We start from the raw sequence: 17,897 nt of genomic DNA on the forward strand, positions 1-17,897 counted from the left end.
ATTAGCTTTCCCTTCCGCCCATTTCTCTTTCATCTCCAGCAGGAGCTGATTTGGCCACATGACACGCCATTTTAGCAGACGATTAGGTTTTTACCAAGCCTCAGGGAGGATCATTTGGAATAAAAGAGAAATCAATATTAATGTTCCCCAGGTATAAAAGTGGCCGAGGTCTGTACTATCACTGACAAGGCGTTCAATCCATACGTCTGTGCTGGTTTGCAGTATACAGATTAGGAGCCCACAGCTGAAGGTGTAGGAGAACGTCGGGCTTCCCCAGGCCTGTTAGCGTCTGGTTCTGTTTGCCGAACAACTGGTGGGATTTGCCCTGTGTGGAGCTGTGCCGTGTGCAGTGCACGCCCCTGGCTCCGTCGGGACTGGCCTCTTCCCCTGTGGTAGCCTAAGGAAACAGCTGTCCTTTGTTACCTTGCTGCTTATTCTGGTTTTGCTCTTTACGATGAGCCTGGTGTGACTCTCCTTTGCTTCCACTAGATAGACCAATATCTGGAATTGTTCTTCGGTTTCAAACATGCACAGGAGCTTCAGTTTCTGACCCTGAAATAGAATAACGTGCAGGCTAATGAACTGTTTGGAAGACGTTAGGGTAAAGGCATTGTGATGAGGCAATGAAAAAAAAGGATATAAAATGTTTTGATTTGTCCTCCAAGATTAAACTCAACAGGCATTATTGCTGTGTGAGGAAGAGCCATAAGCTCTGAGAGACGCCAGGAAAAATGACGTATTGCTTTTGTTTCTGAGGCTCGCCCCAATCTACCATGGATGCCTCAGGCAAATACAGTGCCAGATGAAATGTGCCACAGCCATAGACGAGGCAGGGTGTTACTAAGGATCTCAGGGGGGCACCTTGTGAGGGGCCATGCCCCCCATTTGGGCCTCACAACTCTCTCCATTGTATAAATTAGGAAAACGAGGTGCAGCGTTGTTAAGAAATGTGCTCTGGAGGAAATAAAAAGTGAAAGAATGTATTTCTCTGGGAAGCAGCAGGAGAGTATGGTTTCATAGAGATGCAAATTACTCTTAAGCAGCATTCTTTAAGTTAAGTTCTTCGTAAAAGTTTGATCTTTGGTCTTTTGGGGCCTCATAGTAATACATTCTCAAACCAAAGTTATTGACCACCCACGTCATTAGGCTGGGCAGTGAGTTGGACAAGCATATATTTTCTTCCCCCAGTAGTTACTATCTATAGTCAGGGAAATAAAAGACATTTTGGAGGAGAAAAAGAGAGGGATGAAAGGGAAATGTTCCAAAGAACGCTAAGAAGTTATATGGTCCATAAATTTATGATTAATAAGGGGGAAAGATATAAAACATGACCATTTAAATTACAAATACTACCACAGAAGAGAAAGTAAGTCTTTGCCTCCTGTACCCACTGGAAGCATTTTTTTTTTTTTACCATAAATATTTTATCAGTTCGGTGAATGGACCCTAGAAAAGCAAATAGAAGACACTTTCACCTTATCTTCTAGTTCCCCCATCTTTATTTCTTGTTTCCTTCCTGGTAATGAATTTTTTCCGCTTTCCTCTCTCCAGTTTTTAAAAAATGTCTTCCATCTGCCCTTCTTCCCCTGTAAGAGTGGACAAAAGAGAGCTGCTTCCAGAGGCAGCAGTGAAAGGCTTGACATTCTTGCATACGACTATTAGATATACTAGGATCCATTGGCTGGGTATTATGTCTCATGGAGTAGGCTGTTTTTCCAGAGCTGGTTATACACATCTGTGCGTGTATAGGATCTAATCTGAATAATGCACAATATGTCCTCATTCTTTGCGATCATAATTCTATAGGTCAAAGAACAATCTGAGTCAGCATCTTGGCTTTCAAAATGAACTGGCTTTGCTAGTTCAGACCCAAAATTTCTAGGGAAATCTGAACTGAAAAGAAAGTTATTATTGGGTACAGAAGAACCATTGCTTCTGAAATAGGAAGCAAAATAAAGAGGACTTGGCAAAACACGTTTCTTAGATAAGGCCCATCCTTATGAAGAAGCATAGCCAAAGAACTTAAAAACTAGGTTCTAGGTTGTTTGGAGTGTAGGAAACGTCACTAAATAAATGCCTTGACAATAGTGGCGAAAGCTAGGACTGTTGGTGAAGAATAGCTGGTGTTAAAATGTGTCTTGGAAAAGAAAAGGAGTGATCAAAAAGAGTCACCATGCATCAGAAGAGCCCAAGCTCTGTCTAATGGTGTTCCTTGTTGCTACTTTATCCAAAATGTAATGCAAATAGTGTTTGTTTACTCGGGCAAAATTGTAAAGATGGGCCATCATTTTTGTGCTATTAGTCATGGGGCTGTGCCTTGTAATTCCAAAGGAATTTTAAAATATTCATTTTCCATGACTTGGCTTTTCACTTTTAACTGTGCTCTCTGCCTTTGTTTGCAATAAAGGCTTTTAGTTAAGAAAAAAAAAAAAAGAAAGAAAAAAAAAGAGTCACCATGAAATTCAGGCTTGGAGTAATGATTTAGATCAGGAAGAAAGGATATCTGCATCCTAAGAAAATTCAAATTAGATGCTAATAAGACAGTAGATACTTAAGCATGTGAAGATCACCTGTCCGTTCCAGAAGTCAGTAGGTTTCATAGGTAAACCATTTATTTAACAAATACTTACAGAATGCCTACTGAAGTAGGGGATTGTTAACTTACAGGTTTGCAGAGAATTCAAGGGCATGAGTAAAAGGTACAGATAGTGGATAAGAGAAGTATGAAGGCCGAGGCTAGAGCTAGCTGGCATTAAGTTCTAACTTGCAACTGTGGTGTTGTAGACACTTTTAAATCCTACCCCAGTATTAGGCTTGATAATAACATACCCCACAGGCATTTAGGAGAGGAAAGAGGTGAGACAGAGGATCTACTGTCACAGGCCCCATTACCTCTGTAAGCCCCGTGAGTTCTTAATGTCACAGGCCTGCTCAGCATACCTATCTTTATTTTTTCAAATGTCAGGCAGGTAACAACATCAGAGGATCTCAAAATTATTTACAAAACCTAATACTACATTGCTCTAGGAGTTAAGAAGGGGCTATTACCCCTACTTTTCTAAATAGGAAACCTGAAGAGTGGACATTAGTTTTATCCCAGGTTCAAGCAGAGATGGCGTTGTCTGTCACTTCCCTGCACACATAGGAAGAGGAATCGGAAATGACAATTGTACCAAAATGCGATCTTCTAAAATGCTTTCCAGTGAGAAAATCTCATGGGATCATTGCTCATTGTCTTTTTCCACTTTCTAAAAAGTTTGCGTTCACAGAGTGAACCTTTCTGTTCCTGCAGTCATAACCAAAGTGAAAACCCTTTTCAATTGACCACTTTCACGACAACTGATACGCGTCTAGGCTCATACTGTAACAATTTTCCATAATATCGCAGATGCACAAGGGACATCCTCGCCTGTGTCAATTAAAGTCACAGGGAGCTGCTGTGGAAAGTGTGGCAGCTGCATCCTTGAAAACAGATGCTCTTCTGAGTCTGAATGAGTCCAATTTTGACTAATTTTGAGACCTGAACAGATTTCAGCCCGGTTAATATTAGGACACGGAACCACTTGAGACATCCTGATATCCTCCGCTGATTGCTACTCCATGACACTTAGTGTCCTGGCTTCCTAGAGAGACGCTGGGCATGTGCTATGCCAGGGATTTTAGGGATTTTAGGTAAATAGAAAAGAGACATCCGAAGTCTCGGGAACAGCAAGATGGCCTCATGAAATTAAAGTGACTGCTAAAGGCAACACAGTTTATAGAGAAGGTGATTGGGCTGTAGGGATTGATCAGAATTGCTTTAAACTGTACTTCTGTGAGATTCCTGGAAAACCCAGGAAACCAGCTATAATGAACTACTTGCCTATTCACCTATCCCCCTCTCTGTCCCTAGAATATACTCCAGAAACTAAGGAGAAAGTTCTAGTTGTAAGTCGCAGGTTGTTCCCTCTCTTTCCTGATCTCTGTCAGCCTGTTATTATGTGAATTATATTCATCATGTTATGTTGGTCAATCAAATCATTTGTTCTGTTTAATTAAAAAAAGCATTGATTATTTTATATAAGGATTTCATACAAAATCCTTCCCCGAGGGAGTAATGATCTGGTAGGGAGACCTATTGATAAACAGATAATGTCAATGGAATATGAGAACTACTCTACTAGAGTTCTGTGGGGTGAGGGGAAATGCCCAGAAGAGCCAATGGCCCTGCCTGGAGAACAGGAACGATTTTCTGAGCCAGAAAGCATGAACAGTTTAGAAAAAGTAAGAAGAGCCATCAAAGTTGTAATAGAATCCTGAAACAGCATGATATGTTTAGGGAATCTGCTTTAAAAGTGTGATGGGTCAAAGGGCCAGTCTTCAGGAAGGGAAAAGTTGGAGAAGAAGGAGAAAGTGGTAAAAGATTGAGAAAAACTGAAGTATTGACCAGAAACCAAAAATCATAGAAAGGTTTGCTAAGGAACTTGGACTTCATCATATAAGTGGTGGGATACATGGATGTGATTTTTACAAGAAATTAACATAGTCAAATTTGTGTCTTAGATAAATAACTCTGATTCTCTAACTCAGGTTTAATTAGCTAAATATGGAGGATTGAATGAAGGTAGGGAGCAAGCCTGAGGCAAAGACATCTGTCAGGTGACTGCTGCAGTCATCCAGGGAAGAGATGAGGGCTAAACCAAGAAAGTGACAGTAGGTATAGAAAAGACAACATATATTAAGAAAACATTGAGGAAATAAAGTTGGCAGAAATTAGTTTTTGCCGAGGAGAACGAGAGAGAAGAGACTCAAAGATGAGTGTCATATTGGCAGCTGAGATTCTTACAGTTATAGACCACTGACAGAAAGGGAATTTGGGACAAAGAGCAGATGCTAGCGAGAGATAATGAGTTTAGTTTTGAACACATTGCGTTAGAGACGCTTTGGAATGCACAGGTAACATACCTGACAAACAGTTGATGAAATGAAGTTTTATCTAGGAGTCATCAATTCCTAGGTAATAGCACAAGGCATGAAAATACATGAGCTCACTCAGAGAGGACATATAGAATGACAAGTAAGGGTGACCAAGAGGGAAGAAATTCCTTGGGAACACCAGCATTTATGGGTGGGCTAAAGGAAGAGGAAAGGATTCAGTGAAAGAAGCTGTGAAAACAATGTCAGAGAGGTGAGAGGACACCCAGAGGAGTATGGTGCCATGTAAACGAAAAGAAAATACAATTTCAAGTAGGAAATGGCCAGTCATATTGAATGGAGCAGAGAGACTTCCTGAGATTAGGACTGAAGTGTACCCAGTGGATTTGGCAATTCGGCTATCACCAATGATTATTACAATAATTATTTAATAAAGAACTGGAGGCAGAAATCAGAGTATGGCACATGGAAGAGTTCATAGGATGCACGACTATGGAGAAAACAAGTGTTAACAATTCTTCTGAAATCTTAAATAAGAATCTGAGGTCCTCAAGAGAGCAGTAGCAGAGAGTAGGAAGGACGAGGGGCCTGGGAGAGCAGCATGAATCTGGGAAAGTTGCTGAGAAAGGGGAAGGTGCTGGCCAAGCACTAGTGAAGGGTTGATACGGAAGTGATACAGAAGGCTTTTTTGAGATTAAAATCCAGGAAATTTTAGTGGCAACAATCCATACTTTTGTGTCGCTGTCCAAAGAGTTGCAGAATTAGCCCAGGATTAGATCAAGTTGCCAAAGAAGAATCTAGTTAGAGAGTCGTTGGCCACACAGTGACACATAGCCACCACTAACTATGAAAGCAAGGTCGAGAATGCAGACCTGTAGCTTTCCAAAGTCCATAGTGGAGTGAGCACAGCAGAATTGGAAATATCTGTTGGTTCATCTAATAAGCAGTGTCTGCCCCAGAGACCGAGGTTCAGCTTCCTCATACAGACCAATCAATTTAGTACAAAAAGCCATGGTTATCTTGCCACAAATAGTTAGCTAGGAGTTTCAGAGATGTCTGCTTTTATGCAATGGTCATAAGAGGAACAGGGATATTATGAATGATCTGATGTGACCCATACCCAGTATTAGAAAAACAACTCAAAGTGCATAGGCTAATAAAATGATCAGGAATCCAACAGCAGATTCTGTCAGCGCTGCTTTCTTTGTAGGTTTCCATTTGACATTAAAGAGCTAGTTAATCATTTTCTGTTGTCTGTTTGCCATGCTCAGCATTTCTTTGTGAATTCCTTCTTGTTAAGAAAAAACTTTGTAAATTTCAGTGAGCCCTCAAGAATTCACAAGCCAGCTTTTCGGTAGAATGCTGACCATCATTTTTCATGTTGCTTTACTAAAATGTGATGTTTTTGCTCTCGATCACAGTCAAGTGAAGTATACAGCATGCTGCTTTTCTAAAGTGCTGTCCCCTCTCTCATTGCAAGTTTTGTCTTGGCTGCTTATCTTGCCATTAACGTACTTCTACTTGGATACGTTTCCATAATTGCACAGTTTGGCAGTGGTCAGTTGCTACACACGGCGAAATTATGTACTTCTATTAAGAAGGGCAGGTTTATTTTTTTACTGTCTTGGTGGAATTTGTCCAGAACGCCCTTGCGAGAGTGTGGGAGATGAGTACCGTAGTCCTCTCCTTACCTGTGGTTTTGCTTGTCACGGTTTCAGTTACTCATGCGGTCAACTACAGTCCGAAAATAGTCAATAGAAAATTCCAGAAGTAAACAATTCATAAGTCCTAAAGTAAGCACGATTTTGAGTCACGTGATGAAATCTCACACCGCCCTGTTCTGTCCTGCCCAGGCTGTGAACCATCGCGTCATACCATCGTATCCACACTGCATATGCTACTCTCCAATATAATCACTTAGCCGTCATCTCAGTAATCAGGTCCACTGTCGCTGTATGTTCAAGTCACCCTTATATTACTTAACAATGGCCCCAAAGTGCAAGAGTAGTGCAAGATGCTGGCAGTTCCAAATGGCAAAGACAAGCCATAAAGTGCTTCCTTTAAGTGGAAAGGTATATATGCACACGGAAAAACAGTATATACAGGACTCAGTACTATCCATGGTTTCAGACATCCCCTGGGGGCCTTGGCACGTATCCCCCACAGATAAGGGGGGATGACTGTCATGCTTTGAACCTCAGACCACAAGTCTGATTTCTTCAGGGTATGATTTCTGCCTCTTTTCACTGATACATAGACAGCTCTCCATGCCACAGAGGGGTCCAGGGGCTCAGAAGCCTTCAAATGCTTTGACATATCTGAACAGTGTTCCTTAGAGTTGCTGTCATCCAGCCTGCCGAATGAAAACATTATGAAGGCCGGGCCCGCACCTAACAGCACTGTTAAGGAATCATGTTAACATCAGAGAGGGGTGGAGTGTCACATGTGCCGCCTCCTGCTGATCAGTTAGTGAACATCTTGGATGATACCAAGGCCAGCAGTATTGTAAATCGACACTCCCTTCCTCCTTACATGTTTCCTCAAACAAAACTTACTTTTACATTTGCTGTGACATTTTAATTATTAAAGTCTGGTTCCAGGGAGGATTAATCTGCATGTCTCGATTGTCTCTCTGGGTCCTTCTCTGCACTTGGCCAGAGTCTAGGAATAGATGCAGCCCGGAAAGCGCATAACTGGATGTTGCTGCAACCAGAGGTCGGCCCCCTGTCCTGACATGTAGTCGGCAGTGCCTCACCATAGCACATGAGCCTTAAGTCCAGGGAGCTCTTCTCGCCTCTGATAGGGAGAGGATGGTAGGGAGAAGAATTTCCAGATGGAAAAGCAAAAAAAAACAATGAATGGAAATTGAACTTCAAGATGGATGGAGTTATCTTTCAAGTATGTTGTTGCTGTAATGAAGCTTAAGATTCTTAACCTGGATAATTCACATGCTAATGAATAATAATCACTTGTGTTTATCATTTGTGTTACTATGGAGTAAGTTTTATGTGCTGTTGGTGTTTTATCTACATTAACCCATCCAAAGCTCTCAACAATCCCATGCTGTTGGTACTAAGGTCTCCATTTTCCAGAAAAAGAAACTGAGGCAGACAGAATTTAAGTAATTAGCTCTTGGTCACACAATAAGTAGGGAGACAGGACTCAAGGCCAGGCTTTGAGACTCTAGAGAACTAAAAGAACTTTTGGGATGAAATTGCCAAATTATTGTGCATGAGCCTTGAGAAATTGTGGGGAACTGGATATACAACAGAATTGTACGCGTCAACAAATGTAGTTTACATTTTTGCTGTTCCGTATTTTCCTGAAAACAGTGTGTCCACATGCTGTTAAATCTTTTGTCAATTACTGGGGAGAGTTATAGAAGGTAGCTTTGTCACATTTGCCAGAGGCCCTTTTAAGGGCTTTAGTTGACTGTAAGCTGGATATGAGTTAAAGTAGAAAACAGCACACAACCAGTCCACTGGAATACTTGAGGCTTCTATGCAAGCAGTAGGGCCTCTGGAAAAGGAGTTGATCATTCTCCCTAGACAGGTCACACCACTCTGCAGTATTTATGTTTGGTTCTGCATCCCCTATTTCAAGGGAGATATAGAATAATTAGAATGTCTTTGTGGGGGAATTATGAGAATTATAAAATGATTCAGTCCGATTATTTGAAGAATAGTTGAAAAACTGGGGACATTTAGCCTGGAAAAGGGAAGACTTCAAGGTAAGACCAAAGAGTTATCTTTAATACCTGAAGTGCTGACACCCATGAGAAGGACAGCAAAGTGACTAGTATCAGGGCCAGTGATTAGAAGTTCATGACGACAAAGACAGCTTCATGGAGGATGGTCAGATCTTTCCGAGATGGAATCGGCTGCCTCCAGAGGTACTGAGTTTCCTTTCACAAACGTTTGTGTGGATATGCAGCCAGAAACTGAACAGCCACTTAAAGATGTGCAAATTACACAAGCATAGACCACATGGTGGGACCAGATGACTGTTCGGGTCACTTCCAACTCTGAAATTCTGTTTCCATCATTCTGTGAATTGATTCAAGACAATCAGCTGGGCCTCTATGTTTAATCAAGTACAGAAATAGGCTATCATGTCCAGGACGTCTAATGCTGCCAACCCTAGCATTAGCCAAATTGGTCAAAACAACATGATGAGCAACAAAATAACATGTCATTTAAGAAAATCTGTGGGCATCGAGTGACATAAGTGATTGGTGTTTTGTCTTCATCCCTTTTTTCAGTGTCGTCTCCTGCTCAAGAGAGCCATGTGAACATGGATCTCCCCCCAGTGTCAGAGCAGATCATGCAGACGTTGAGCGAACTTGCCAAATCTTTCCAGGATATGGCTGACCGCTGCTTGCTGGTCCTGCATCTGGAAGTCAGGTATGACACAGCAAAGTGACTGAAATACACCGTGAGTCGTGCATCACTGAATACGGGCATTTCTGGGGAGTAGCCCCATAATGCGGGGTTCTTATTATTGGTGTCCTTTTTTTCTTACACTGAACATTATTTCTAGTGTTATTCAGCCACTCTTAAATATTTTGAGCACAGGTTATATTGTGAATAAGGTGATCCAGAGTTTGCAAAGCCTGTGGTAGCAGAATGACCTGGATTTGAATATCTAGACCAGCCAGTTGGTTGATCTTATGACAGTAAATTAACTTGACTACCCCTCCGTTTCCTCATCTTAAAAATAGAAACAGTAGTTCCTAACTTATAGAGATTTTATAAGTGAAATAATAAATAATGAGTACAATGCCTGCCACATAGTAAGTACAGTAGCGTTGCAATTATAGTAACTTTGTCATTGATATTTTTACTAAGATACTGTGCTAATCAAGAAAGTAGGATACAGATTCAGGAACATGATCCCTTCCTTAAAGAATTTAAAACCTAGTTGAAATGATTAAGTTAAAATTATTCAAGAAACTAGTCTTGAAAGTGCTATACTCTTGAACTCTTCTTGCTTCCCCTACAGTGTAGAATATTCTGATTAGCTTTGGTAACATCTATTCTTACACATTTGGAAATGATGGGCAGAAAAGACTAGGAAGTCTTCAATTGTTCATTCATTCATTCATTCATTCATTCATTCATTCAGTAAATACTTATTGAGTGCCCTCTTTGTACCAAGCAATGTTCTCAAAATTGGGATATAGCAATGAAAATAACACTCAGCATCCCTGCTCTCATGAAACTACATTCTAAGAGGGGGGAAGAGCCAATGAATAAACAAAAAAGATAATTTCAGATAAGTACAACTAAAACAATAAAACAGCATAATGGAATCAAGCAGTGGTATCCAATAGAAACACAAAGTAAGCTACAGATGAACCACATAGATAATTTAGATGTTCTCACAGTCACATTTGAAAAAAATAGAAGGCAATACATAAATTATAATAACATTTTCTTTAACCCAGTCTATCCGAAATATTATTTCAACACGTAATTAACATAAAATTATTAATGAGATGTGCTGCATTATTTTGTATTTTTTTGTACTAAGCTTTTGATATCTGCATATTTTACCCTTACAACACATTTAGGTTTGAACTAGTCACGATTCAAGAGTTCGATAGCGACATGGGGCTGCTGCTCTCAGACAGGGGCTGGAATTGACTAGAAAGGGGGATTTTTTTATTAGTTTGTTTTCTTTTTGTGTTTTAGATAAAGTGGTCAGAGAAAATGTGACAAGGCGATAAGACCGAGGGGAAAATAATTTCAAGACTCATGATGTGTGAGATAAAGTCAGGGTTGACAGTTTCGAGACACAGAGAGGAGTCCAATGTGGTGGTAGCCCGGTGACATGGGGAGGTGGAAGAAGTGGAAGGATAGGTGAAGAAGCAGGCTGCAGCCCAGACAATGTGGGCTCGTGGAGCCTGACACTTTATAGGGTCTTGAAGACCACGTGACGTGTTCGGATGTTACTTCAAGTGCATGAAGAAGCAATAGGCCTTTTAAGCGGGGAAGCAATATTCATACATCCATCATTCATTCACCTTTTTAAAAGATCACATTGGCTATAAATGGAAAAGTAATTGCAGGGAGAAATATGAATGGAAGTAGGGCGACCAGTTGTAACCAATTATGAGCACCCAAGTGACAGAGATGGGAGTTTGAGAAATGTTGGACTTGAGACATATTCTGAAGGTAGAACTGATAAAATTCATTGATAAATCAGAATGGGTGCAGGGGCTGGAAGCAGCGAGAGACAGGACTCAAGAAAAACCTCCAACTTTGGGACTAGAGCAACAATGTGGGTGCCAGAGCCATTAACTGAGGTGAGAAAAGACCAAGGGAGGAGACTGGGAAAGGGGTGGAAATCAAGAATTCCGTTTAGGAGATATTCAGGTAGAAATGCTTATTAGACTCTAGGTAGCCATGTCAAATAGACAGTTGGATACAGACTTTTGAAACTTCAGGATGAGAATGTGTATAGTAAAACATTTTGTAAGACCATGAAACATTATTAAAGTTGATAGACTATTTTCTTTTGGAGTCTTTACTAGATTTAGAGTTTTTAAATGTAATTAGGATTTCAGTTCATATGTTTGGACTCCAGTTAGAACTTGGGTATCTTACAGGTGTACCCAGACCAAGCCTAACTGATAATGCATTGTTAATGTCACTTCCTTTTTATGCCACTTGCTTTTGTCATTCTTCATTATCTTGCCCAATGAGTTACTTCTTGCTCATGCGCACCTTGTGAGTGGAGCAAGAGAAGTAGCTTGCAGATTTGGAATCTATTTTATTCAACATGTTTTTCTGATCTCATTTCTTACATTCAGCTGTCCAGAAATAAGGCTTTTCCTCTGTATTTTTTTATTTATTTCACAATAATTTTAAAATTTGTTTCCTATTTACACGCTGACAGTAAAATAAATCAGCTGTTTTCTATGAATAGATAAATGCAATAGACATAAAAGAAGAAAAAGCACCTAGTAACATACTGATGCCTCTGTTACCTGGGTTGCACAGAAAAACAAGGGGACATCAAATGAATTACTGTCACAGCTCCTGGAATTCCTGCTGTTGATTGTGCGGGCACATGATGTGTTCTCCGTTCAGAATTATCTGCTTGCAGTGTAGTCAATTCCAAGTCAGATATTTTCAACACATTAGAGTAAAATCTTTTAAATCCTTAACCCCCATCCTGCCCTTTTAAGTTTTGTACACCTTGGCAGCACTGTTCGAGAATGCGGAACAAGTTTTAGTCATTATTTATTAACTTTACAAGAAACCATTCAGTGCTGTTAACATCCATGGCTCTGTCTCCTTCAACATTAGTTTAAGAACAGAGAAAGATCATTTTAAGAATGAGTAACAAAACAATCTGAGTTTCAGAGATGCAGGTTTATCTTTCCTTGACTTTTGCTGAGTACACGAAACATGTTTATTTTTTTTTTCTAAATTAATTGTCCTCACCTCCTCATATAACTTGATTTCAACGTTCAGGTTGCTTTCTTATGAATGTGCTCCCTTTTGTCTTTGTTCCTTTTAAGGTATGGTATACAAAAGTAGGCAGACCACTCCACTTATGGCTCAGGTAGTGAATGTTCACACACTTTATTCATTCCTTGTCACAGTAATAAGCTTTTTTTTTTGTATAGTTGATGACACAAAATGAATAAGAGACGTGTCAAGCAGATCATTATACTGTAGTATAGTAATGCTGAAACAGGAGACAGCTCTGTGTACTCGGTGCCCACGGTGGGCGAGTGTGGAAGAGACGGTTAGCACGCAGAAGGCAGGAATCAGGTGTGTCTTGTTCACCGTGATGGTCCCAGAACCTGGAACAGTCCTACCGCATAGTGGGTACTCAAAAAAAAACATCAGTGACTCTTGAGAATTAGCTGGTTTGCAACAAAACCCAAAGAAAGCACTGTTTCCCCAAACAAAACCTGTTGCTCATTAAAGAAAAGGAATTGGTATAGAGATTTTGTTTCCACTTGGTAGTTCCCTGTGTGTATGTAAGAGGTACAAGGTCCTGTGTGGCCAACTTCAGCTCTGTCAGCACAATCAGCGAACGTTTGTTTTTTTCCCATCTGCTGTGAAAGAAGTAGATCTTAGACCCTGTCTTCCAGGAGCTGGTACAATGCAGAAGTGGCTGGCTAAGCTCTGTCGCTGGCACTTTTACCCAAGAAGCCACTGTAATAAGAGAGTACAGATAGAACAGACAAAAAAACAACAATTCATGGGAGACACATTAATGGGGAGGCCTACCTAGCAAGAAGTCCAGAACAACTTCAAATGCCCAATTTTGTCTTATTCCCCCAAATATTTTTATATATTTGCTCCTGTTTTATATATATAGCTCCTGTTTTTCTTTAACAGTGTTACAGTTCCAATCAAAAGGTGTTCTCATATCCAGTAGTTCTGTGTTGAAGGTCCCATCCAAAGAGCATCTGATACCTGTGTCCCTGTAGGTTCCATATAACCACCAAGCAGGGCCTTTCCACTGTTTGAAGCTTAAGGCAAATGACACGCCAATGAAGGAAAGACAGGATGAGGCCCTAAAATACTGTTGAGTATTTTTCCCTACTTGAGCTTTGGAAGGAGAGGATGAAGTTGCCATTTGAGCCCAGGAAGCCAAGAAGGTCACCTTCATCCGCTGGTTCTCTCACCATCAGGAGGCTCCAGGTGGATTCAACAGCAAGCTGCCTGTCTCTGTTGGGGTCCTAAGTGTGCACTTTCCCAAAATCACCCATCCTGCTGTGTGATCAGCAATATTCCCAGGAAACCTTAATGCCAAAGTCATGTGAAGGCCAGCAACAACATTCTAGAATTCAAACGGAAAGGAAAAATAACACTGTTTTGGAATGGAACTTTTGGCAGTGACTATTGTAATTTCTGTTTCGTCTCTAATTGTTTTGGGAGAGGAAGACAGTACCTTAAAACAGTGTTTATCTCTCTTTGCCACTCACTTCAGGATCTCATAAGCTCTCACCTCCAATTCCTAATAATTTCCTAAGGAGTCTCTCTACTTCCAGTTGCTTCCATTCTCCATCATCGTTCACCCTTCATACTGTGCCACAGTGATTTTGCCAGAGCTCATAGTGGATGATATCATTTCACCTCCTAAAATCCTCCTAAAGCTTCCTAAGACTTCTCAAATGAAGTCCAGAGCCCTGGAAGGGCCTCCGAGACTGTTCCAACCTGGCGCCTGCCCGTCCCCCCACATCCCCCTCACCCCGCGCCTCTGTCATCTGATCTGTGTGTTCTGAAATGAGCAACTCCTCGTCCTTAAAACCGTCCTCCATTTCCACCCTCATGCCTTCGTACATGGCCTTCCCATTGTCTGGACTTATAATGTTTATAATTAACCATAAAAATACTTAAGCATCGGTGGCTTGATTTTATTTTTAACCAAGAGCTACTTGGTGTAAATTTCAACCTCAATACCAATCAATGTCACGAATCCTGCACCAGGGTTGGTTGACTTTTATTATCTCAGAAAGGTCACATCCCAGAGAGCTCTGCGACTGGTGCAGTTAGTTACTGGTACCTTGATCAAAACTATCTATTTTTGCCAGTTAGCACATGAATGGCAGAATGAGTTTTTATTGGTGTAATTAGTCATTAGTTTATGAGCAGCTGTTAAGATGATTACTCATCATGAAAATGACCTGGTAGTCAAGACATTCAGATTCCCTTGCATGAACAGAGTATAACGAAATAGCATATCCTAAAAAAAAAAAAAACTTAGCTCATAATGAATTATAGATCTAAATGTAAAACCTAAAACTTTAAAACTTCTAGAAGAAAACATACGAAAAAAATCCTTGTGACTTTGGTTAGGCAACAATTTCTTAAATCTAACACCCAAGCACCATCCATAAAAGAAATAAATGATAAATTGATCTTCATCAAAATTTAAAACCATTCTTTGAAAGACACTGCTAAGATGAAAAGACAAGTGAAAGCCTGGGAGAAAATATTTGCAAAATGCGCATCTAATAAAGGACTTATATCCAGAATACATAAAGAGCTCTCAAAACTTATTAAGAAAGCAAATAACATAATAAAAAAAATAGGCAAATGATGTGAACACAAAGATATACGGATGACAAATAAGCACATGAAAATATGCCCAATATCAGTAGTCATTATGACAGTGCAAATAAAAACCACAATGAGATACCATTATACAGCTATTAGAATGACTAAACTTTTTTTTTTTTACACAAAAACTGGCAAACACTTGACGGCATTATGCTAAATGAAATAAGCCAGACAAAGAAAGACAAATAGTCACACTATCACTGATATGTAGAATATTAAAAAAAAAAAAAAAGTCAAACTCATAGCAACAGAAAAATAAGTGGTACCTGGGAGAATAGAACAGAAGAAATAGGAAGAGGTTGGTAAAAGGGTACACACTTTCAGCTGTAAGCTGAATAATAAATTCTGAGGATCTAATGTAAAATATGGTGACTATAGTTGGTAGCACTCTATTGTATAATTGAAATTTGTTAAAAGAATAGAATTTAAATGTTCTCACTAAAAAAAGGATAAGTATGTGAGGTGATGGATGTGTTAACTAGATGGGGGATTGTTTCACAATGTGTAAATATATCAAATCACTACAATGAACACTTAAATATCTTACAATTTTATGTCAATTATACCTCAATAAAACTTAAATTTTTTAAAAAAATTGACAAAACTAGATCCAGGTGAGGATATGAAGCAACTGGAACTCTAGAACGTTGCTGCTAGGAAAGCAAAATGCCATACCTACTTTGGAAAAGAACTTGGCAGTTTCTTATAAAGTTAAACGTACACTTCCCATCTGACCCACCAATCGATTTCTAGGGTATTTACTCAAGAGAAATGAAAACTTACATTTACACAAAAACTTGTACATGAAGCAGCTTTATTCATAATCAGCCCAAACTAGAAATGAGCCAGAGGTCCACTGGTGAACAGTGAGGATGTGGCACATTTATGAACAATAAATAGCATGGAGAACTCGCAGATGCTTTAGGCAGAGTGAAAGAAGCCAAACTCCACAGGCGACAAGCTATATGGTTCCACTGATGTGGCATTCTGGAAGAGACGAAACTATAGGGACAGAAAATAGATCTGTGGACAGAAAATAGTGGTTGCAAGAGCCTTGCGGTATGAATAGAGGCTGACTTCCAAGGGGCACAGGGGAATTCTAGGGGTGATGATACTGTTGTATCACTTGATTATAGGGGTGCTTACACAGCTGTATGCATGTGTCAGAACTCAGAGAACTGCACACTAAATAGGGTAGATTTTACTGTTTGTAAATGATTTCTCAGTAAACCTGACTTTAGATAGATAGATAGATAGATAGATAGATAGATAGATAGATAGATAGATAGATAGATAGATAACAGATGCTAGTCAATACTGTACTTGCATCATTAGGGATAATGCCCAAGGCTTTTGTAGCCATGTGTGTAGGAATATTTCCTGTTACCTGATGCCAACTCTAAGGGTAACAGAATCCTGACTGAATTGTCGTCATGTCTACCTCCAGGGAATCTGCGATGGCAAGAGACACAGCATCCAACACACTAGAGAGTTAGGATTCCACTGCATTCATAGAATGGCCTGCTTGAATCAGGCATGGTGTTTTTGTTTTGTGTTTTTAATAAATACATATGTGTGTGAATTATTTGGACTGTAACTTGCTTTTTATTTCAACTTAATACAAAAGTTATGAAGTAGCCAGTCCATACCCACCTCAGACTTCTTGGACAGTTACCAATATCTACGAAAAAGAACCAAAGAATTGCGCATAATCGAACTGACTCAGGCCCTTATAACGAAGGAGTTCTCTCCTTCCTCGAGCTCACTCAGATACGTCCTGGTGACTCGGCTATCGTGTCCTGTCAGAAACCTTTCCTGACACCCCAATACCTGTGCTTCTCAGTGGGACACTGCCCTCTTCTGGTCACTTTTCCTCGGTCGGCCCCACTAGGCTGTGAAGTCTTCAGGAGTACAAACTGTGTCTCACATTCCCAGGGCACAATTTTTACCAAATTCATGGATGTTGAGTGTTTGACTTAAATAATAGCTGAACAGGGATAACTCTGTCAGTAGTGATGACAGCCAGCGCTTGTTGTGGGCTCCCCTGTGCCAGGTCCTATGCGGGACACTTGAAATATGGCAGCTCCTCAGGGCTTGTCATCATTCCCACTACACAGATATAGAAACTGAGGCAAAGAGAGAAAATACTTCGCCTGAAATCACACAGCTAGTAAACGTTGGAACTGGGAATTGAAACCCAAGTAGGCTCATTACAAAGCTTACACTTTTAGGATCTGTGACCGCTGCCTCTTGTTTTCGCTACAACAGTTATCTGTTGAAAAATATAATGCTTTCACAGTGTGTGCATACTGTCCTGTCACTGAAAAGAATTTTAGAGCTCATGTGTTTCTTACCCACAACATATGAATTAAAAAAGCACGGATCACTGTTCAAGAGCCCTCAGTTGTTCTTTGGATGACATGCTGGTGAAAAGGGGGAGAGGCACATAAATGCTTAGAGGGCCACTACAGCTTTAAGTATTTGGATGCTCTGTCATCAGAAGATCATTATTTTTAGCATAAAGATGTGTTACGAACTGCTCTCCCCATCTTTCTTTTTCAGGGTTCACTGCTTCCACTATCTCATCCCTCTTGCAAAGGAAGGGAACTACGCCATTGTCGCTAATGTGGAAAGTATGGATTACGACCCTCTGGTGGTCAAGCTCAACAAAGACATCAGCGCCATTGAAGAGGCCATGGGTGCCAGCCTTCAGCAGCACAAGTTCCAGTACATATTTGAAGGTCAGACCCTGCCCGTCCCTGGCAGTTTGGGAGGAAGGAAGGGTGAAGGTTCTCCTGATCTTTCCCTATTACTGAAGTCCAAAACTTGTAGAAAAAGGTGGTTGGGTTTTTCTTTCTTTTCTGATTAAAGCTGCAATACCTAGTCTCCCTGTGT

The 17,897-nt window shown here is 40.3% G+C and overlaps 1 protein-coding gene across 1 annotated transcript in view; it reads left to right on the forward strand.

Annotated features, from left to right (window-relative positions):
• EXOC4 (exocyst complex component 4) overlaps positions 1 to 17,897 on the forward strand; it is a 644,300-nt gene that overhangs the window by 574,127 nt on the left and 52,276 nt on the right. Inside the window, exons 15-16 of the mRNA XM_081038731.1 lie at positions 9,176 to 9,317; positions 17,565 to 17,743. Coding sequence (XP_080894857.1) covers positions 9,176 to 9,317; positions 17,565 to 17,743 — 321 coding nt within the window. The remainder of the gene's footprint in view (positions 1 to 9,175; positions 9,318 to 17,564; positions 17,744 to 17,897) is intronic.

The sequence above is a fragment of the Rhinolophus hipposideros genome (assembly GCF_964194185.1).
Source record: "Rhinolophus hipposideros genome assembly, chromosome: 25".
Classification (NCBI taxonomy): Eukaryota; Metazoa; Chordata; class Mammalia; order Chiroptera; family Rhinolophidae; genus Rhinolophus; species Rhinolophus hipposideros.